General features: G+C 51.5%; 1 protein-coding gene and 2 pseudogenes across 1 annotated transcript; all 3 read right to left on the bottom strand.

The window, feature by feature from the left end:
- Positions 1-2,104: 2,104 nt before the first annotated feature.
- On the bottom strand, positions 2,105-13,457 carry LOC121153787 (galectin-10-like). Its single transcript, XM_040976530.1, has 5 exons — positions 13,451-13,457; positions 7,189-7,340; positions 4,812-4,888; positions 4,088-4,298; positions 2,105-2,345 (listed from the first exon to the last, which is right to left on the bottom strand). Exons 1-5 carry the CDS (start codon positions 13,455-13,457, stop codon positions 2,232-2,234), a joined length of 561 nt encoding a protein of 186 aa, XP_040832464.1. The 3' UTR covers positions 2,105-2,231.
- Positions 13,458-14,462: 1,005 nt separating this feature from the next.
- LOC121153786 lies at positions 14,463-18,251 on the bottom strand (annotated as a pseudogene).
- A 1,130-nt stretch (positions 18,252-19,381) lies between these two features.
- On the bottom strand, positions 19,382-23,080 carry LOC121153785 (annotated as a pseudogene).
- Positions 23,081-23,443: the final 363 nt, after the last annotated feature.

Genomic DNA, 23,443 nt, shown 5'->3' with positions numbered 1-23,443 from the left:
CGGCGTGGCCTAGCTGCTAAAGTCCTCGCCTTGAATGTGCTGGGATCCCATATGGGCGCTGGTTCTAATCCTGGCAGCTCCACTTCCCATGCAGTTCCCTGCCTGTGGCCTGGGAAAGCAGTCAAGGACGGCCCAAAGCTTTGGGACCCTGCACCCGTGTTGGAGATCTGGAAGAAATTCCTGGATCCTGGCTTCGGAATGGCATAGCATCGGCCGTTGCGCTCACTTGGAGAGTGAATCATCGGGTGGAAAATCTTCCTATCTGTCTCTCCTCTCTGTATATCTGACTTTCCAATAAATAGATAAATCTTTTTTTTTTTTTTAAAGAGTGATGCCTGACAGAAGCCCTTTTGTAGAATGTTTCTGAAACCTTCCTCAGCTTATTTTTGGGTAATACCTTGTCTCTGCTGAAGGGTTCTCCATCTTTTTTAAGAAGCCGATGATCTGGACACTTCTAGAAGAAAAGGGCTGTCATTCTTGGCACGAACTCAAAGGGCAAGGGGTGGAGCCAGATGCCGCAATGAGACAATCTGGACTGGCTTCAGAAATGCTGTGCACCCAGTAACTGCTGTAGACCTCTGGTTTTGTCCTCATAAAATGTACAGTTTAAATGCATTTTTTTTCCTGTGTCTGTCTCAGTGTTGTGTTTCTATTGTGAACAGGAAAGGTGTTGCAGTTCTTTAGCGTGCCTGTGGAGATCAACCACACCTTTGAATTCACACTGAGTTCATCTCATGTCCCAAGTTGGATGCTGGGATGCCAGACTCCCATTCTGAGCCTGTGACTGTTCTGACATTACTACTCGGGGCTCCCAGAGGGGGAGTTGGGGTCTTGGCATGTGGGGAGTGTCAGAGTAGAATAGTAAGCCGTCTCTGCACCCATGAACCATAGGCTAGAGTAGCCACACCCTGACTAGTCCCTTCCCCTGGATGTGACCTCTGTGACTTCCAGAGCCCTGGGATGCCCTGCACCCTATGCTTGAGTGTGGTTGGAAGCTGCCCCTTGGCGGTCCCCACTCACTGAGTGCAGGGTTTGAGCAGGTCCCCGGTGGCCATGGACAGGTGCAGAGAAGGAGACAAGCAGCCAGCCTTCCACTGTTCTGGCCACTCAGGCTGGAGTAAAGCATCCTCTAGAAGCCCCAGCAGCAGATCCTTCAGAAAACTCAGCTCCTCGTCGCAGCCACATGCAAGTCCAGTCATCTTGTAAAAGAAAATAATTTTTGAATTATTTCTACTTTTGTTTATTTACTTATTGGAAAGGGAGAATGAGAGAGGCATATCAGACAGAATGATTTTGCGTATACAGGTGCCTCGATACTCACAGTAGCTAGCACTGGGTGGAGCCGAAGCTGGGGTTGGAACTCAGCCCAGGTCTCCCATATGTATGGAAACCAATATTTTATCTGTCACCGATGCATCTCAGGGTCTGTGATAATGAGACCCTAGAACCAGGAGTGGGTTCAGAACTCAATCCAGACACTGTGATATGTGAGGTGTAGGCATCCCAAGCAGTGCCCTCAGTGCTGTGCCAAATTCCCACCCAAATTCTTGTTTGAAACCAGTGTCTTTTTTTAAGGTGTATTTATTTTTATTGGAAAGGCACATATATAGAAAAGGAGATACAGAGAAAAAGTTTTTCCATCCACTGGTTTACTCCCCAAGTGGCTGCAATGGCCAGAACTGTGATGATCCAGAACCAGGAGCTTCTTCTTGGTCTCTCATGCAGGTGCAGAGTCCCAAGATTTTGGGCTATCCTTGTCTACTTTCCCAAATCATAAGCAGATGAACTGAATGGGTGGGGCCTCCAGGACATGAAACGGCGCCAATATGGGACCCCAGCGTGTTCAAGGTGAAGACTTTATCCACTAGGCTACTGCTCCAGGCCTGCATTAACGTCTTAATTCTGTCATTTGGAGCGGGGCCAGAGCCGTGGCTTAGTGTGTTTGGCCTGCAGGAAGTTAACAAAACACATCTATCCCAGTTGTGTCAGTGACTTTATCACTCCCTGTCGGTCTCACAGATTTTCCCTCCTAGACTCTTCCCATGGAACCACACCAGTCTCTTTAACTTCAGCCTAAAGGAAGAGACACCCACTATGAAGTTTGATGATGTTTTAATGAGCAAGTATAGCTAAGGCGATGAGGAGGAGCCATTGTGTTGGTTTTGGGAATTCATGGGTCATAAGGAGAGAGGGGGGCTCCTGGATCACGGGGTACCGGAAACCCCTGTCCTCTAGCAGACTTCCACCGAGGTCAGGGCGACGTCTCTCCACACCTGAATCATCTTCACAGATGCTGGGTGGACTCGGTGGGCAAAGCTGTAACAGTGCTGGCCGTTTATCACGACCTGTCGGAAGGAAGGAAGAGTGTCAGAAATACAGGGTGCCTCCTTTTTCCTTTTGTACCTTAAGACTTAGAAGAACGTTCACCCAAAATGTCCCAATGACATATCAGAACCCAGGACATGTTCTTTTTGCTCTAAAGGTTTATTTATTTGAAAGGCAGAGTGTCACTGGGTAGAAAGAATCTCCAGTTGGGCTAGGTCTCCACCAGGAATTTCATCTAGTCTCCCGTGTGGGTGGTATGGGTCCATGTACTTGGGGCATCACTGTCTCACAGGCACATTGACAGGTAGCTGATTGGCACCACCATAGGGGATGCCAGCTTTGCTGTGGCACTTAAGTTGCTAGGCTGACTTTTTGCAGACTACATTTGTGGCTGCTTTAGACAATTGGTTATTTCCTCCAGTGAAGTTCTACCACTCTATGATGGGGTCTCTCTGCTTAACTTCCTTTCTACCCTAGAAAAGCCCCGTGGACAGAGTCTGTACCTCATGAATCTTGATTTCCTGTATCTTGTACAAAGCTGACCATGGGGCTGGAACTTACTACAAGGTCATTGAGTGCCTAGGCTTCAGTTCCTCAAACCTTCACTGTGTTTATGGCTCAGAGTCCAGCCCTCTTCTGGGTCACTGATGGGAAAGAATGCAACGCTCGTGTTTGGAAAAGGTTTGGGTAGTGCAGTGGTCCCGAGGTGAAGATGTTGGGTGGGTGCTTAGCCTAGTGATCAAGACGTTGGTTAAGATGCCCTTTTATCATGTCAGAGGGGCTAAGCTTAGCTTCCTGGTAATGCAGGCCCTGGGAGACAGTGGTGATGTCTCAAGTAATTGAATTCCTGCCAACCACATGGAGAGACCTGGATTGAATATCCAGCGCCTGGCTCTGGCTTAGGCCAGCCCTGGCTCTTAACAGGCTTTGGGGAATGAATGAGTGGGTGGTATCTCTGTTTCTATCTAACTCTGCTTCCCAAATGAGAATAAGAATAGATACTATTTTGATAACTTACGGGCATATGAAATATGTACTTCCTGAATATTAATAATAAAATATTAAAGTACAGGGGGGTTGACAATGAGAAAAATGCAGCATCATTTGTAAAAGACAAATATTGGAAATAGACCAAATGCCCACTATAATAAGGGTGATTTCAGTTTTTATCATACTTATGGTGGAATATTAATACAATTATTAGCATACAAGACAGTATCATTATGAATAAAGTGATTTCCACAAGACAGATCTTTTAAAAACTAATAACTACCCAGTTTTTAGATACAGTGGAAAGAGAAACTTTTGCCATTGCATATTCAAAAATAAGTGAAAGAATACATATATAAATATATGTACCTATATAAATGTATATACATATATATGTGTAACTCTAATTAGTATTATAGGTCTGTGTAGGTATGATTATTTCTGAGAGCCCAATAAAAAAGGTAGCAATGCTTAAGGAGTGAAAAGAAACTGACTGACTGACTGTAATCTTATTCCTGTGTGTATTTTAACCATTTAGCTGCATAAACATTTACCCAACAGCAGAAGTAGAAATGACGGTTGTAGGAAAAGCCACAGAAAAGATCCTCCCCGGTGGATGGACTGGCCTGTGAGCCAACCTTGACCCTGGACAGAGTTGGGAAAAGAATTGAGGATGATAGGATAGACAGAGTGTGCTGGATCACCAGGACTCCTGGGGCCAGGTCCTGGAGCCCTGGCAGGTGGCATGGCAGGCGCTCTTGGGCACACTCACCTGGTACTCATTGTGCAGCACCATGATGCACAGTTCAAACTGTCTACACTCCGTGAAGGGCATGTAAGAGGATTTCACCTCGCAATCCCAGCCCCCACACCGAAGGCTGTTCATGACCACACAATGGCCAAAGTACACTCGAAAATGGAAGGCGATGTCAGACTTCTCACTGGTGCCCGTGTGGAAATCCACCTGCAGCTGTGGATCCTTTCTGAAGACAAAGCATGTAGCATATCGGTCAGGTCCCCTCCCTGTGGTGGTCCGCACACAGCACACAGCCAAGTTTTTCAAAACTACCTCTTCCCAAGTTATATTTTATTCTTGTTTCTGTGGGGCTGTCTGAGCTCATCTTGCCTGGAGAAGTGAGATACTCTGTCCCTTAGCCCGAGACTGAAGATGAACCACTGACCTAGGCCTATTGAGTATCCATTTCTTGAAAAGTCTCTGTCTCTTGATAAAGAGTTACATCCCTGTCCCAGACATTGCTTCTATCCCCTTCAAGTGATGTCTTATCCTAGACTCAAGACTTGCTCACAGTTCAGCAAACTACTACAGGTTCAACACTAGGGACTTAGCCTCTCCTGCATCTACACCCTGCTTGCATCGCCTCTATCACAATGGAATATTTTAACATCAGCCAGTCATGTGGTGACCTCCCCACTCTGAGAATATCATCCATCCTGATAGTCCTCCATCCCTTACCCACAGACTGTAAGGCACTCACCTGAAACAATTGGCAGGTGCCCCTCTGATGGTCACTGAAGAACCGATGCACAAGGACACGTTCCGTGTATACGGGACCTGTTATGGGAATTGGGAATGGGTGAGAAGGGGCTGGGCTGGCTGTTGGTTCCCCTCCTGTAGTAGTTTCTGGGTTCAGCAAGTTAGGGGTCAAAGGGCCAACTCTGAAGACTCCTTCTTTCTACCCCAGCACAGTCAGCGGTCCCAGTTTTGTTGACAGACCAATAGGGTCCTACTTAAGAGGAGGTGTCAAGAGCCAGGCTTTCCTGCTGCTGATCCTGACAGTAGTCCTCCGCAGCAGTGGGATGGTAGATCCGTTATTTGGACTCCCCCTGCCTGCTTATCAGTACAAAGAGGACTGTCAGGAATCTCCACTTCACGCTATCAGAACAGTCTGTGTGTCAGACGTGATCAGATATTGACACGTGGTTACACGGCTCTAGCATCAGATCATCCTCTTCTGGATCATCTCCCAAGGGTCTCTCTCTCCCACACACCCACCGCTCTCAGTAGCACATCCAGCATGGGATGCTTCCTGGCCTCATCTCTTGAAATCTCCCATTTTTCTCTCCCTTCCTTCATGGGACCTGGGACCACCGGAGGCTGTGCGTTTCTGCCTCACCTGCATCATCGTCTTCCTCAGGTGGCTCTTTTGAGGGAGGTCTGGCCTTAGGTGAGACACTCTTGAGGTGGCTGCATATAAGTGATTCCTCCAGCCCTGCCCTCTGGCTTCATTCCTGAGCCCAAGCGCCCCTGCTAGTGAGGTTTCCCAGCGGGTTGTGTCAGAAACAGGCCTGTTGTGCGGGGCTGTTTCTGTGATGTAACCGCAGTGTCAGAGAGGGAGCAGCTGGGAGGGGAAAGGCACAGAGGTGATGTGGTGAGTGGGTGGGGGAGTCCCATGGATGGGTGCCAGGTCCAGCCTCATCTTTCTCTCTCAGCCCTTTCCCACATTGCAGATTCTACCCACAAGGTGTATCTCTTTCTCCCCTGCACAGTGCCAAAGAAGAGATGGTGCAGGGGGTAAGGCCGTTGGCTCCAGGAGGGAATCCTTTTCTCTCCCAGAGTTCCTGGGGGAGTGTGGAAATGGAGGGTTGGCAGGACTTGGAGAGAGAGATGGGAATATCTTTGTGTCACCTGGACCCCACCCCAAGTCCTTGGCTGTGTCAAGCTGTATGGCACTGGGGGAAGGGCCACTCAGATTCTGTGTGTTACACAGCTGGGCTCCAGCCATGCCCTCCTTTCTGTCTGGGTTTCCATGCTGGTCTCAGGTTCTTGTTCCTTCTGTGGATGATGGGAGAAAGCTGGGATAGTTGGTTGTAGTCTTTGATTTGCCTGCTGCTTGGTTCTTGTTTCCTGTGAAGACAGCAGGTGCCGTAGAGGTGGTGATGGGAGCTGAGTCCTGGTATAAGGTGTATAAGGTGTAAGGTATGGGTCTCGTTTCATACTTCTGCACACAGAGATCCATTTTTTCTAGATCCAATTTGTTGAAGATATGTCTCCCTGAATTGATTTTGAGTCATGTGTCAAAAATCAATCGGCAATAGATGCATGAGTTCATTGGAAGAGAATACAAACAGCCTGATTTTATTTATTTACTTTACAGGCAGCATTACACAGAGCGGTAGAGACAGAGGAAGACATCTCTTTACTGGTTCGCTTTCTAAATGGCTACCAAGGCCAGGGCGGGGCCATCCTGAAGCCATCGTGTCTCCCACATGTGTGGTGGTGGCTTGAACACTTGAGCTGTATTTGCTGTTTTCCCAGGTGCATTTGCAGGGAGCTGGGTGGGATTTTGCAGCTCAGGGAAATGTGTAAAGAAACGTTAGTTTAAGCTACCACCTGGGATGCCAGAATCCCAGATCAGAGCTCTGGTTGCAGTCTCAGCTGTTGTGTTTCCAATCCAACGTGTTGCTTATGTGCCTAGAAGGGCAACAGATGATGATCCGAGAAAGTCGGCCCTGGTACCTATGTGGGAGGCCCAGATGGAACTCCAGGCTTCTGGCTTGTGCCTGGAGCAGCCCAGGCCATTGCAGCTTTTAGGCAAATGACGCATGTATAGAAGACAGACTCTTTCTCTTTCTGTCTGTCTTTCTCTCTTTCTTTCTCCTGCCTTCCAAATAAGTAAAATAAATTCTCTACTAAAATGTATGGAAATTTTCTTACTCTGCCCCATGAAATAAATACATTAATGCAAATATTAAAGAGTTGGGCCAGGTGCCATGGCTTAGTGGCTGAATCTTCACCTTGAAAGTGCCAGAATTTCAAATGGACACCAGTTTGTGTCCAAGTCCTGGTAGGCACTGCAGGTGCTGCAGCTGCCGGGAGCACTGGGTGTCCCCACCCTCCCCCATGACACCGACCTTGACAACAGTCGTGTCCAGCTTCAGCTCCTTTGCCAGGCTCTCTAGGGTGTCCCAGTCAGGGCACGGGGTCTTCTCGAAGACAGCTTTCAGGACCCCGAGCTGCTCGGAGTTGAATTGTGTGCGTGGTCGGCGTGCAGCATTTCTGGGGCCTGCAGAGGTGACAGACAGGAAAGTCAGGACTGCTTGGCTGGGACCCCAGCAGGTGGCGAGGGTCCATTCGCCAGCTGCACAACCTACTCCCCAAGCCATTGCCCCACACACACACCCTGCGTGCCTGCCCCGTGAACCTGTGCACAAGCGAGCCACCTCTCTGTCTCTCTGTCTCTCTCCAGTGAATGAAACTCACACTGGAAAGCAGAGCTGGGGGCAGGTTGCCACACTGCCCAGACCAGACTGTGTGCTCACAAGCGGAGTTAAGTCTGCCTCTGGCCTGGTGCTATCTGAGCTGATGATAAAAAGGGGCAAGGCTAGAGTACAGGGCACCAGGGCATTTCAGTGGTGTCCAAGACATTTGTCCCAGGACAAATGTCCCAGGAGAATGGCAATGTTCGGGACCTTGTATGGTCATAGCCAGGAGTGCGGGAGGTCATTTCAGTTGCTGTGGTGTCCCGCTGGTTCAGTCCTCCGCTTCCCCATGGCCAGATGTTTCTTGTTATTGCTCTGATATCTTTGTTTATTTATTTATTTATAAAATTAGGGTAAAGAGGTTCAAGGGCTACAGGAAAGCTGGTAAGGCTATTATTTTTTCCATATTGTTTCCTTCATGTTTAAAGGGGGGTATTTTTGGGGAGAAGGCCCACCCAAATTTCCACCCTCCCCAGGTCATGGATGTAGGGTATTATCTGAGGTTCTTGCTCAAGTGGTTGATATTTCACCAGTTATGAATCGCTGACAATCTTGCCACTCCAAGCACTCTGAAGTCTTTGAAGAATCCACTGATTGGCATAGTCCATCATAGAGTCTCCGTTGCCCTGTATTTCGCTACCAACATACAGCTGAGATGGTTGGTTGACCTGTTCTGTCTTCTCTCTTTTCTTGGTTAGGGTTGATGGAAAATGAGTTGGCACAGCTGGCCAACCATCTCCCTGTTGATTTGCACCCTGGGAGAAAGCAGGGAAGGGTACAGGGCTTTCTGACCCAGTCCTGAGGTTCACTGAGTTCTGGGCTTGTGGCCTTCACCTGTGGCTGGAAGACATTTTATACTTCTCTTGGCATCTCTTTCTCTCAAAACACACACTGAGGCACATACAGTGATAAAGAAGTGTACACAGAGGAACTAGAATCTCAACTCTTTATTCCAATAAAATGAAAATATAAAAACACTTTAAAATAGAAGCCTGATTTTGTAACTTTGTTCTGGGAATACTGATGTATTCTGCCACGATTGAATTGAGACACAATGCCTGTCTACTACACATCTTTGAAGTTGTACAACTTTGGGCGTGGGTCATTGAGATATATGCCTATTGACAAAGCTCAGGCTTTGAAAGTACACTTTCCAATCCTCTTGAGTCAATTACCAGACTTGTGCCACCATCACTACCACCTCAGACAAAAAAGACAACTTTGAACCCTAAGGAGGCTCATGTCATGGACCTGGGCACCCAGAGCCTGCCAAGCCCCCGTGGTGGTCTTCCTCGGAAGCGGCCTGCTCTGCATACGTCACAACAACGAATTCCCACCACATGTTCTATCTAGGGGTGACATTGGAGGAGATTGTATGTCAGACTCAGGAGCACCATGGCTACAGTTAGTATCATCCCAGGGATGCGCCAACTTCAACCTTTCTTTCTGGATCCTAAAGATTCATACAAAGCCATCGCCAGTTTGAAGGGCAGACAGGAATCCATCAGATGGGACACTGTCGTGACTGGTGTAGGTGGAGAAGCTACACATCCAGAGTGTTTGGGTCGATGTCCATGGGGGAACCATATATTTTCACCAACTCATCCAGGTCATCGGGAAGGGAGGCCCAGGGAGGCGAAGGATCCAGGACCAAGTCCTCCAGGTCGCTGGGCCAAGAGCCCAGCTGGCTGGTGTGTCCTGAGGCTGGTGGGGTTTCAGGAGGTGTAGATGTGGGTGCCTGGGAAGGCAGCACTGGCTGTGGTGGCAGCGGCTGCAGGTGGGAAGGTGTGGCCTCTTGTGGGTGGGGGCTGGAGGCTGAGGTCGGGCTGGAACCTGAGGTCGGCCCAGGCTTCTCCTGTGGCTTGGTGGGGGTGCTAGGACCCAAGGCCATTGGTGCTGGGTTCCTGGGAAGCCCTCCCTGCTGCTGCTTTTTCTGCTGCTGCCTGAGCTTGGCTCGCCTATTTTTAAACCAGACCTGCGGAGAGAGGGGGCACAGGTCAGTGTCTGTGGTGGAAAGAGAGTGAGGTGCCCGCATCCCAGGCCAACACTGCCTCGCAGCGCCTCTCCTAGGGACACATGCCAAAGGGAACTTTGCATGGCTCTCCATGTGACCCCGGGGCTCCTCTGGGGAGGTGACTGCTGTCCTGGACCCCAGTGAGGCGTGCAGGAGCCCAAAGCACCAAGTGTTAGTTATTTAAAACAGTTAAAGTTCTAGTTTTCCCGTTATTATGTGCAGCTAATTCCTGAAGCTTGTTTTTTTTTTTTACCTTATGCCGAAAATACCAGATGCAACACTGCACTTTAGGAGGTATTCCAGTAGGGCAGGACCCGGATGGAAGTGGTGGAAAGAGCAGCAAGGAAAACAGAATGTGGAGGCATCTCATTGCCTCAGCGGAGCAGGAACAGGAATGAGGGGGTGAAAGGGCTGCGGAGCAGAAGAGGCAGAAGGAGGCACCTGAGGCTCCTTATGTTCAGATGAGCCTGCAAGGCGTGAGAGGGGTGGTGCCTGATTGGGAGGGATTGAGGGCAGGCCCCAGGGAATTGGTACCTGCAAGTGAATGCCTAGGGATGATTGGTAAGTTGGTGGGGTTGGGGAAGGGGCTGAGAGATGGGGAATAGATTCTCAGGTGAAATGCCGGATTTTTCTGGTGAGCAGGTGGACTGGGTGAAGTTCATGAGCTGTGAGGAAGAGAAAATGTCACCTGGTCCAGGGTGGCAGGGTATAAGGCTCAGTGACGACCCCCAAATCGCTCCTTACATTCCTTCCTTTTGCTATTTATAAAGGAAAAGGAGTACTGTTTTCTGCTATAGCTTCTTAGAGCTGAATTTGGGTGCAGGATTGTCTAATCAGTGGTCTCCTGGTGGTCAGGGGAGGAATGCGAGACTGGGAGAGGCTCATAATCTTGCAAAACCAACCCTGGTTGGTAGTTTTGTTAATGATTTTTTTTTCCATTTAAGTGATGATAAATTTTTGAGGAAAATTAATGAGGCAAGGGGCCATGGTGAGCCCTGCAATGAGTATTAATCAGAGAGGCAAGTGTAGACATCAGAGGGGACTGAGCCCAGGAAAAACAGGAGTTACTATTAGTTCTAGACTGTTGAAGGTGTTTAACATTTTGCTCAATTATCCCTGATTTGTTAAGCATTCCTTGTGTAGGAACTTGTAGGTGCCTCCCTTTCTGCTGTAAGAAAGTGCAGGGCCCTTCTGTTCTGGAGAGTTACCTGAGCCAAGGAGGTGAGTTGGCGCTGGAGAGAGTGGTGTTATCTAGGGCTGATTTGAGCTCCTCTGACAGCTGCTCAATTGAGGTGATTGAGTATCCCAGGCTCCGTGCTGCTAATCCAAGAGAAGACAGGAAAGTAACCATGGCTGCCCCCACAAGTACTGGGGGGGGGGGGGGAGGAATGCATGCTTTGGACGCACTGATGAAGAAAGCATCCATGAGAGTTCTCCCTTGCTAAGTAAAGACAGTTGGGGCATGGTTACTACTGGGAGGCAGGAGCCAGGGGAGGTGGGATTGCTAGTGTTATCCATAGAGCCATTAAACCACATGAATGAGCTTTTAGAAGAGGAAGTAGGCTTGGTTACCTGAATTATGGTAGAGCAGGAGAGGGGTTTAAGGCAAGTCCTGGACGTGTTACAGCACATCAGGTTATGGGCTAGTGGGTTCCCTAGGGGAACAGCACCTAATGAAGTAACTGATTGGGAAGAGGTTGGGTTTGCTGCCTGGGTTGATAATGGGTACTGAAGCCAGAATGGGTCCCTGCAGTGAAGCAAAATAAGCACTCAGTGAGGCTGGGCAAAAAAGATGAGGAGCTGAGCATGTCTAAAGTCATAGTTAAAATTTTAAACCAGGAGGCGGGGTGTCGCTGCCCTGCAGCGATGGACTTGGTGCACGGAGCCAATAATAACACACGTGGACCCTGACTGATGGTCAAAGCCGAAGTTTATTAGGGGCATCAGACTTTATACACTGAGAGTTCATACTGTTTCCCTACTCCTGATTGGAATTCCTTTCGTTTTGTATATTCCACCAGGTGTTCTCATTTACATGCTGTTTATACAAAAGGTAGCCATTTGGTTGTTGTCATGCAAATACTGTCCAATGAACTGCAATCCTGTGCTCGCTGACCTTCCAGGGTCACAATGTCCTCCTACAGCTGGGGTATCTGATTTAGTATCTAACTCAAGGGAATTGGAAAGAGAGTCTCAGAATTAAGGAATATACAGGTAGGGACAACAGGATGTAAGGGAACAACAGCTGAGCTAATAATCCGAAAATGCAGAACTAGTCTGCAAATTCCAGAAGGCTTTCTTTTTTTAAATTTTTTAATTTATTTTTTATTATTATTTGAAAGGCGGATATACAGAGAGGAGGATCTTCCGTCCGATGATTCACTCCCCAAGTGAGCGCAACGGCCGATGCTATGCTGATCCAAAGCCAGGAGCCTCTTCCGGGTCTCCCACGCGGGTGCAGGGTCCCAAAGCTTTGGGCCGTCCTCGACTGCTTTCCCGGGCCACAGGCAGGGAGCTGGAAGGGAAGTGGGGCTGCCGGGATAGAACCGGCGCCCATATGGGATCCCGGGCGTGCTAGGCGAGGACCTTAACCACTTGCGCCACTGCGCCGGGCCCTCCATAAGGCTTTCTTACAGCTAGGATAGGAGTATTGTAGGGAGAGTTAGCAGGGTGTAGAAGACCCTTTCTTTTATTTATTTTTTATTTTTAAATTTTTATTTATATTTATTAATTATATTGCATTATGTGACATAGTTTTATAGGCACTGGGTATCCCCTCACCCCACTCAAACCCTCCCCCCATGGGGGATTAAAAAAAAATCAGACAGATCATTCAACCAGATCAGGTAGGATTCATCCCTGGAATGCAGGGATGGTTGAAAATTCGGAAATCCATAAATTTGATACACCACATCCAAAAACTGAAAAACAAGAATCACATAATAGTTTCAATACGCAGAAAAAGCTTTCAAAAAAATCCAATACCACTACATCCTAAAAACCCTAATCAAGAGAGGCAAAGATGAAATATTCCACAAAATAATCAAAGCAATATATGAAAAACCAAACGCCAGCATCATAATGAATGGAGAAAAAAAATGGAACCAATAAAACTGAGATCTAGAATAAAAAAAAGCTGTCAGATATCTCTGCTGATTTTCAACATAGATCTAGAGGAACCGACAGAGGCAATATGACAATACAAACAAATCAAAAGAATTTTGTTGCTTGGCAAGGACACTGGGGTGCAAGGCCACTGGTGCTGGGTTCCCAGGAAACCCTCCCTGCTGCTGCTTTTTCGGCTGCAGCCTGAGCTTGGCTCACCTATTTTTAAGCCAGACAGTGGAGAGAGGGGGCACAGGTCAGTGTCTGTGGTGGAAAGAGAGAGGGGTGCCCCAATCCCAGGCCAACACTGCCTCGCAAGTTTCTAATGGACACACAACCCACAAGGGAGCTATGCATGGCTCTCCATGAGCCCAACCATGGGGTCCAGACTGTGTGCTCACAAGCAAGGCCACCTGCCACCCACCCCCGCCCCACCCCTCCTCCTTACACAAGTGCGGACAGCAGACCAAGCACAGCACCTGCTCCTGACTTCTTGGAGGGAATCACACCCACAGGGCTCTGGAGGAGCCCCGCCCCCACCACACACGATTGGGACACAGAGGGACCTGCATGCACTTGCTAGCTGTCTCCTGGCCCAGCCCTGGCTGCTGTGGCTTGTGGGGAGTGAACCAGCCCGTGTAAAGCTCTCTCCTAGTCTCTGTTTCTCTCTACAACTCATGTTGTAGAGACGCATGACAAGAAATCCCCTTGAACTTGGTTCCCCATGCCCACACAGTCCACTGCTTGCCCAGTGTGTGCCAATTCCCCCAGTTTCCCGCCTATGGCCCTGCTTACCAGGCATGGTCATGGACAAGATGAAGTCTACGCAGGCGTCGACTTCTCCAGCTTCTGACTTGCTCTATCCCTCCCTCTCGGGGCCCACATACTTATGGAAGCGTGTGAAGGGATTGCCCCCAGCTGCCCAAGTCACACCCTGCCACAATCCCTTTTGCAAATGAGGTTTCCTTCAGGTGGGGTGCAAAATCCAATCAAACACACAAATGGCCAGTGGAAACTGGAGTTTTCAACATCAATTGTTCCAGGTTCAAGACACTTTTCTAAATAATGCTACCTGCCATTGAGGACCTCCGTGAGGTTGAGGGTCCTGGAACGGCAGAGTCAGAGAGAGTGAGAGGGAGACAGAGAGAGCGAGAGAGAGCGAGAGTGAGAGAGAGAGAGATCCACATTCATGGCCTTGGATTGGTTCACTTTCTGATAATCATCTTAGAGTTGCCTCAGCATTGGATCAGTCATTCATCTGAATCGATGTGGCATGGGATGCCTGAGCTCACAGCTGTAGGCGTAGTCTGCAGAGCCAAAGCACTGGCCCAGCTGTGTGTCCTGTACAGATGTGGTGGCTCTTTCTTTTTATACTCTCTCTTTTCATGTTTCTTACTCTTCCTTTTTTTTCTAAGTCAAATACTTGATGAGTTTTACACTTGCATTCACGAATGTGTTATGATATTGAAAAGCCTTGACCCAGCACTGCATGTTGTAGTCACAGGGCAGTGAAGCAGTGAATGCATCTCTCTCTCCTTTGAATTCCTTTTTGTTTTTTAAAAAAGATTTATTTATTTTTCAACTTCTTTTTGGGATAAACATTTGTTGATGTTGGTGCAAAAACCTTTTGAAATCCATGATCTTTCACAATACACATTCTCCATTGTATACATAGCTTTGCATACAAACACACACACCACACATACAAACATTATGCTCTCTCCACTACATACCCTGAATGTCACAGTTCCATAGCAAGCCAACTGTGTGGCCTAACTACCAAAGACCCACATTCCCCAGTTCTTGGCTGAGGGCCTCATGTCAGGAGGTGCGGGAGTACGAGATTCTGTGGCTCCACACTGCACTTGAATCTGCACGGATGTCATCTAAGGTAAGTGCAGGTCTTCTTGGGACTGAGAGTCTTAGCACGCTTTCTGGGGCCTTCTGATCCCAAAGCCAGGAGCTCAGAGGGCTTCGGGCTGCTGCTACTTCCAGAAGGCCACCTGTCCATCGTCACTGCAGGAAGCCAGAAGTGCCCGCTCCTTGTGCTTCCAGGCCACACAGTTGCCATCTTGGGAATGGGCCTGGCACAAATGGGCTGTCAGGGAGAAGGTGGGCTGCTGCGGGTCAGAGCTAGGATCCTCCTCAAACACTCGGATGGCATCGTCCCCACATGCTGTAGCCTGGGCACCTGTCGGCTGGCACCAAGCAATGTCATAGATGGCCCTGGAGTGGAAGCCGGACAAAGTGCCCACACACTTCCAGCTGGGGGCAGAGCCACTGCACACCAGTCCTTGCTTGTTGCCTGGTAGATACTGGCACCAGATGCGCACAGTGCGGTCATCACTGCACGATGCTAGCCGCTGGCCACTAGGGTCAAAGGCCATGCTCCACACGATAGATTCGTGGCCCTCCAGGGTGGCACAGCACACCCAGTCATGCTCTTCCTCCCGGTAGAGCTTCATGGTGCCATCGTAGCTGGCAGGGGCTAGTAGCTCCTGGCTCGGGTGCCAGACCACATGCTTGACATGCTGCGTGTGGGAGTTGAGAACACTGACACATTCGAATTCATCCTCTTCATCAACTACCCAAACCCATGCGCTCCTATCTCTTATCTCGGCTACAGGTGGCCAGGAGGTTGCCAGAAGGGGCCCAAGCCATGTGCTTGACCTCATTTTCGTGGTCCTCTAGTGTGGTGACACACTCAAAGTCATCCTGGGTCTTCTTCCAGATTCAAGTGGTGGCATCAAAGCTGGCGGAGGCCAGGTAGTTCCCACAGGGCGACCAGGCCACCTTCCACAGGGTGCGCTGGTGGCCATCAGAAAGGACAGACTTGCAGATCCAGCTGTCTGTCACCTTCGGTGCCCCAGACCCGGATTCTCTGGTCGCCACAGCACGAGGCCAGCAGCGTCCCCGTGGGGTTCCAAGCCAAGAACCAGCAGTGAGAGTCCGGGGACGCCAAGGCGCGGCTCAGCAGCACCAGCGAATCCTTCCTGGTGCCCAGGTGCACGGAGGGGAGGAGCAGGGAGCGCAGTCAGCCACACGGACAGCTGCTCCAGCCGCACACGTCTCCACGAAGCCCAGTGCCAAGATTTCTTTGTTTTGATTGGAAAGGTGAATATACAGAGGAGGAGAGACAGAGAGGAAGATCATGCGTCCGATGGTTCACTCCCCAGGCTGCCGCAACGACTGGAGCCGAGCCAATGTGAGGCCAGGAGCTCTTCCTTGTCTCTCCCTTGGGTGTAGGGTCCCAAGGCTTTGGGCTGTCCTGGACTGCTTTCCCAGGCCACAGGCAGGGAGCTGGATGGGAAGTAGGGCCGCTGGATAAGATGACCATCCTTTTTGTGGTCATCAAGCTTTGGCTTGGGCCTCCCGCAGGCGTAGTTCTAGTCCTGGCTCTGCTGCTCCTTGCTGCTGGGCATCCCGGGAGAAAGCTAGGGAGGACGCAGGGGCTAGGGCTGTGGCCACCCAGTGAGAGAGTAAGACAGAGCTGTGGGCTCGTGGATTTCACCTGCCCAGTCCCTGCTGTGGCAGGCATTTGGGATGTGGAGGGAAGGCTTCTCTCTCTCTCACTCTCTCTCTCTCTCTCTCACACACACACACAGACACACACACACAGAGACACACACTATCCCTCCCATTGAAGCGGATGAAAGACACCTCTCTCTGTTTCTCTTTCTCTCACTCGCGCACATTCCTCATCTGTGTGCTTTTCAGGAAAAAGACAGAGGCAGGAAGGTTTCAAAGACTATTCAGATTTTATTATTCTTGAATGAATACATTTAAGGATTCTTGTCAACATCGAGGACTGTCCAGGAATGGCCTTGTGTTTGCATGGTCACGTCCTGTTTGTACTCGAGTGGTCCATTCTTACTCGGGTGGAGTGTGAATTGAAGAGCTCCAAGTGGGAATTCCTTGGGGATCCTAAGTGGCTTCTGGAGTAGCTTCTGTCAGGTTGAACGACAAGCAGGGATCCATGCGGTGGAACACTGTGGTGACTGGTGTATTTGGAGAAGCTACATATCCAGAGTGTTTGGGTCGAGGTCGAGGTCAAGGTCGAGGTCGAGGGGGGAATCACACATGCTTATCACCTCGTCCATTTCTTGGAGAAGGAAGTCCCAGGGAAGTGAAGGATCCAGGACCAAGTCCTCCAGGTCGCTGGGGGAAGAGCTGGCCTGGCTGGTGTGTGCTGAGGGTGGCAGCGTCTCAGGAGATGTAGGTGTGGGTGCCTGGGAAGGCGGCTGTGGCTGTGGTGGCAGCGGCTGTGGCTGTGGTGGCATTGGCTGTGTCTGTGGTGGCAGCGGCTGCAGGTGGGAAGGTGTGGTCCCTTGTGGGTGGCGGCTGGAAGCTGAGGTCGGCCAGGGCTTCTTCTGTGGCTTGGCGGGCACACTGGGGTACAAGGGCACTGGTGCTGGGCTCCTGGGAAGCCCTCCCTGCTGCTGCTTTTGCTGCTGCTGCCTGAGCTTGGCTCGCTTATTTTTAAACCAGACCTGCGGAGAGAGGGGGCACAGGTCAGTGTCTGTGGTGGAAAGAGTGAGGTGCCCCCATCCCAGGCCAACACTGCCTCGCAGCGTTTCTCATGGACATACAACCCACAAGGGAACTTTGCATGGGTCTGTGCCCAGCCCTGGGCTCCTCTGGGGAGGTGACTGCTGCCGCGGACCCCAGTGAGGCGTGCAGGAGCCCAAAGCACCAAGTCCTGGTAGGCACTGCAGGTGCTGCAGCTGCCGGGAGCACTGGGTGTCCCCACCCTCCCCCATGACACCGACCTTGACAACAGTCGTGTCCAGCTTCAGCTCCTTTGCCAGGCTCTCTAGGGTGTCCCAGTCAGGGCACGGGGTCTTCTCGAAGACAGCTTTCAGGACCCCGAGCTGCTCGGAGCTGAATTGTGTGCGTGGTCGGCGCGCAGCATTTCTGGGGCCTGCAGAGGCGACAGACAGGAAAGTCAGGACTGCTTGGCTGGGACCCCAGCAGGTGGCGAGGGTCCATTCGCCAGCTGCACAACCTACTCCCCAAGCCATTGCCCCCCTCACACCCACTGCGTGGCTGCCCCGTGAACCTGTGCACAAGCGAGCCACCTCTCTGTCTCTCTGTCTCTCTCCAGTGAATGAAACTCACACTGGAAAGCAGAGCTGGGGGCAGGTTGCCACACTGCCCAGACCAGACTGTGTGCCCACAAGCAAGGCCACCTGCCACCCACCCCCGCCCCACCCCTCCTCCTTACACAAGTGCGGACAGCGGACCAAGCACAGCACCTGCTCCTGACTTCTTGGAGGGAATCACACCCACAGGGCTCTGGAGGAGCCCCGTCCCCACCACACACGATTGGGACACAGAGGGACCTGCATGCACTTGCTAGCTGCCTCCTGGCCCAGCCCTGGCTGCTGTGGCTTGTGGGGAGTGAACCAGCCCGTGTAAAGCTCTCTCCTAGTCTCTGTTTCTCTCTACAACTCTGACACGAAGGCAGCTCATGTGTCTTGAGACACATGACAAGAAATCCCCTTGAACTTGGTTCCCCATGCCCACACAGTCCACTGCTTGCCCAGTGTGTGCCAATTCCCCCAGTTTCCCGCCTATGGCCCTGCTTACCAGGCATGGTCATGGACAAGATGAAGTCTACGCAGGCGTCGACTTCTCCAGCTTCTGACTTGCTCTATCCCTCCCTCTCGGGGCCCACATACTTATGGAAGCGTGTGAAGGGATTGCCCCCAGCTGCCCAAGTCACACCCTGCCACAATCCCTTTTGCAAATGAGGTTTCCTTCAGGTGGGGTGCAAAATCCAATCAAACACACAAATGGCCAGTGGAAACTGGAGTTTTCAACATCAATTGTTCCAGGTTCAAGACACTTTTCTAAATAATGATACCTGCCATTGAGGACCTCCGTGAGGTTGAGGGTCCTGGAACGGCAGAGTCACAGAGAGTGAGAGGGAGACAGAGAGAGCGAGAGAGAGCAAGAGCGAGAGAGAGAGATCCACATTCATTGCCTTGGATTGGTTCACTTTCTGATAATCATCTTAGAGTTGCCTCAGCATTGGATCAGTCATTCATCTGAATCGATGTGGCATGGGATGCCTGAGCTCACAGCTGTAGGCGTAGTCTGCAGAGCCAAAGCACTGGCCCAGCTGTGTGTCCTGTACAGATGTGGTGGCTCTTTCTTTTTATACTCTCTCTTTTCATGTTTCTTACTCTTCCTTTTTTTTCTAAGTCAAATACTTGATGAGTTTTACACTTGCATTCACGAATGTGTTATGATATTGAAAAGCCTTGACCCAGCACTGCATGTTGTAGTCACAGGGCAGTGAAGCAGTGAATGCATCTCTCTCTCCTTTGAATTCCTTTTTTTTTTTTTTTTAAATAGATTTATTGATTTTTCAACTTTTTTTGGGATAAACATTTGTTGATGTTGGTGCAAAAACCTTTTGAAATCCATGATCTTTCACAATACACAGTCTCCATTGTATACATAGCTTTGCATACAAACACACACACCACACATACAAACATTATGCTCTCTCCACTACATACCCTGAATGTCACAGTTCCATAGCAAGCCAACTGTGTGGCCTAACTACCAAAGACCCACATTCCCCAGTTCTTGGCTGAGGGCCTCATGTCAGGAGGTGCGGGAGTACGAGATTCTGTGGCTCCACACTGCGCTTGAATCTGCACGGATGTCATCTAAGGTAAGTGCAGGTCTTCTTGGGACTGAGAGTCTTAGCACGCTTTCTGGGGCCTTCTGATCCCAAAGCCAGGAGCTCAGAGGGCTTCGGGCTGCTGCTACTTCCAGAAGGCCACCTGTCCATCGTCACTGCAGGAAGCCAGAAGTGCCCGCTCCTTGTGCTTCCAGGCCACACAGTTGCCATCTTGGGAATGGGCCTGGCGCAAATGGGCTGTCAGGGAGAAGGTGGGCTGCTGCGGGTCAGAGCTAGGATCCTCCTCAAACACTCGGATGGCATCGTCCCCACATGCTGTAGCCTGGGCACCTGTCGGCTGGCACCAAGCAATGTCATAGATGGCCCTGGAGTGGAAGCCGGACAAAGTGCCCACACACTTCCAGCTGGGGGCAGAGCCACTGCACACCAGTCCTTGCTTGTTGCCTGGTAGATACTGGCACCAGATGCGCACAGTGCGGTCATCACTGCACGATGCTAGCCGCTGGCCACTAGGGTCAAAGGCCATGCTCCACACGGTAGATTCGTGGCCCTCCAGGGTGGCACAGCACACCCAGTCATGCTCTTCCTCCCGGTAGAGCTTCATGGTGCCATCGTAGCTGGCAGGGGCTAGTAGCTCCTGGCTCGGGTGCCAGACCACATGCTTGACATGCTGCGTGTGGGAGTTGAGAACACTGACACATTCGAATTCATCCTCTTCATCAACTTCCCAAACCCATACGCTCCTATCTCTTATCTCGGCTACAGGTGGCCAGGAGGTTGCCAGAAGGGGCCCAAGCCATGTGCTTGACCTCATGTTCGTGGTCCTCTAGTGTGGTGACACACTCAAAGTCATCCTGGGTCTTCTTCCAGATGCAAGTGGTGGCATCAAAGCTGGCGGAGGCCAGGTAGTTCCCACAGGGTGACCAGGCCACCTTGCACAGGGTGCGCTGGTGGCCATCAGAAAGGACAGACTTGCAGATCCAGCTGTCTGTCACCTTCGGTGCCCCAGACCCGGATTCTCTGGTTGCCACAGCACGAGGCCAGCAGCGTCCCCGTGGGGTTCCAAGCCAAGAACCAGCAGTGAGAGTCCGGGGACGCCAAGGCGCGGCTCAGCAGCACCAGCGAATCCTTCCTGGTGCCCAGGTGCACGGAGGGGAGGAGCAGGGAGCGCAGTCAGCCACACGGACAGCTGCTCCAGCCGCACACGTCTCCACGAAGCCCAGTGCCAAGATTTCTTTGTTTTGATTGGAAAGGTGAGTATACAGAGGAGGAGAGACAGAGAGGAAGATCATGCGTCCGATGGTTCACTCCCCAGGCTGCCGCAACGACTGGAGCCGAGCCAATCTGAGGCAGACTGGAGCCGAGCCAATCTGAGGCCAGGAGCTCTTCCTGGTCTCCCCCTTGGGTGCAGGGTCCCAAGGCTTTGGGCTGTCCTGGACTGCTTTGCCAGGCCACAGGCAGGGAGCTGGATGGGAAGTAGGGCCGCTGGATAAGATGACCATCCTTGGTGTGGTCATGAAGCTTTGGCTTGGGCCTCCCGCAGGCGTAGTTCTAGTCCTGGCTCTGCTGCTCCTTGCTGCTGGGCATCCCGGGAGAAAGCTAGGGAGGACGCAGGGGTTAGGGCTGTGGCCACCCAGTGAGAGAGTAAGACAGAGCTGTGGGCTCGTGGATTTCACCTGCCCAGTCCCTGCTGTGGCAGGCATTTGGGATGTGGAGGGAAGGCTTCTCTCTCTCTCCCTCTCACACACACACAGACACACACACACAGAGACACACACTATCCCTCCCATTGAAGCGGATGAAAGACACCTCTCTCTGTTTCTCTTTCTCTCACTCGCGCACATTCCTCATCTGTGTGCTTTTCAGGAAAAAGACAGAGGCAGGAAGGTTTCAAAGACTATTCAGATTTTATTATTCTTGAATGAATACATTTAAGGATTCTTGTCAACATCGAGGACTGTCCAGGAATGGCCTTGTGTTTGCATGGTCACGTCCTGTTTGTACTCGAGTGGTCCATTCTTACTCGGGTGGAGTGTGAATTGAAGAGCTCCAAGTGGGAATTCCTTGGGGATCCTAAGTGGCTTCTGGAGTAGCTTCTGTCAGGTTGAACGACAAGCAGGGATCCATGCGGTGGAACACTGTGGTGACTGGTGTATTTGGAGAAGCTACATATCCAGAGTGTTTGGGTCGAGGTCGAGGTCAAGGTCGAGGTCGAGGGGGGAATCACACATGCTTATCACCTCGTCCATTTCTTGGAGAAGGAAGTCCCAGGGAAGTGAAGGATCCAGGACCAAGTCCTCCAGGTCGCTGGGGGAAGAGCTGGCCTGGCTGGTGTGTGCTGAGGGTGGCGGCGTCTCAGGAGATGTAGGTGTGGGTGCCTGGGAAGGCGGCTGTGGCTGTGGTGGCAGCGGCTGTGGCTGTGGTGGCAGCGGCTGTGGCTGTGGTGGCATTGGCTGTGTCTGTGGTGGCAGCGGCTGCAGGTGGGAAGGTGTGGTCCCTTGTGGGTGGCGGCTGGAAGCTGAGGTCGGCCAGGGCTTCTTCTGTGGCTTGGCGGGCACACTGGGGTGCAAGGGCACTGGTGCTGGGCTCCTGGGAAGCCCTCCCTGCTGCTGCTTTTGCTGCTGCTGCCTGAGCTTGGCTCGCTTATTTTTAAACCAGACCTGCGGAGAGAGGGGGCACAGGTCAGTGTCTGTGGTGGAAAGAGTGAGGTGCCCCCATCCCAGGCCAACACTGCCTCGCAGCGTTTCTCATGGACATACAACCCACAAGGGAACTTTGCATGGGTCTGTGCCCAGCCCTGGGCTCCTCTGGGGAGGTGACTGCTGCCGCGGACCCCAGTGAGGCGTGCAGGAGCCCAAAGCACCAAGTCCTGGTAGGCACTGCAGGTGCTGCAGCTGCCGGGAGCACTGGGTGTCCCCACCCTCCCCCATGACACCGACCTTGACAACAGTCGTGTCCAGCTTCAGCTCCTTTGCCAGGCTCTCTAGGGTGTCCCAGTCAGGGCACGGGGTCTTCTCGAAGACAGCTTTCAGGACCCCGAGCTGCTCGGAGCTGAATTGTGTGCGTGGTCGGCGCGCAGCATTTCTGGGGCCTGCAGAGGCGACAGACAGGAAAGTCAGGACTGCTTGGCTGGGACCCCAGCAGGTGGCGAGGGTCCATTCGCCAGCTGCACAACCTACTCCCCAAGCCATTGCCCCTACCACACACACACCCTGCGTGGCTGCCCCGTGAACCTGTGCACAAGCGAGCCACCTCTCTGTCTCTCTGTCTCTCTCCAGTGAATGAAACTCACACTGGAAAGCAGAGCTGGGGGCAGGTTGCCACACTGCCCAGACCAGACTGTGTGCTCACAAGCAAGGCCACCTGCCACCCACCCCCGCCCCACCCCTCCTCCTTACACAAGTGCGGACAGCGGACCAAGCACAGCACCTGCTCCTGACTTCTTGGAGGGAATCACACCCACAGGGCTCTGGAGGAGCCCCGTCCCCACCACACACGATTGGGACACAGAGGGACCTGCATGCACTTGCTAGCTGTCTCCTGGCCCAGCCCTGGCTGCTGTGGCTTGTGGGGAGTGAACCAGCCCGTGTAAAGCTCTCTCCTAGTCTCTGTTTCTCTCTACAACTCTGACACGAAGGCAGCTCATGTGTCTTGAGACACATGACAAGAAATCCCCTTGAACTTGGTTCCCCATGCCCACACAGTCCACTGCTTGCCCAGTGTGTGCCAATTCCCCCAGTTTCCCGCCTATGGCCCTGCTTACCAGGCATGGTCATGGACAAGATGAAGTCTACGCAGGCGTCGACTTCTCCAGCTTCTGACTTGCTCTATCCCTCCCTCTCGGGGCCCACATACTTATGGAAGCGTGTGAAGGGATTGCCCCCAGCTGCCCAAGTCACACCCTGCCACAATCCCTTTTGCAAATGAGGTTTCCTTCAGGTGGGGTGCAAAATCCAATCAAACACACAAATGGCCAGTGGAAACTGGAGTTTTCAACATCAATTGTTCCAGGTTCAAGACACTTTTCTAAATAATGCTACCTGCCATTGAGGACCTCCGTGAGGTTGAGGGTCCTGGAACGGCAGAGTCACAGAGAGTGAGAGGGAGACAGAGAGAGCGAGAGAGAGCGAGAG

The sequence above is a fragment of the Ochotona curzoniae genome, unplaced genomic scaffold, assembly GCF_017591425.1.
Source record: "Ochotona curzoniae isolate NIBS_2020 unplaced genomic scaffold, NIBS_Ocur_1.0 contig_2699, whole genome shotgun sequence".
NCBI lineage: Eukaryota > Metazoa > Chordata > Mammalia > Lagomorpha > Ochotonidae > Ochotona > Ochotona curzoniae.
The sequence above is the reverse complement of the archived record's forward strand: the minus strand, read 5'-3'. Positions and strand labels throughout refer to the sequence as shown.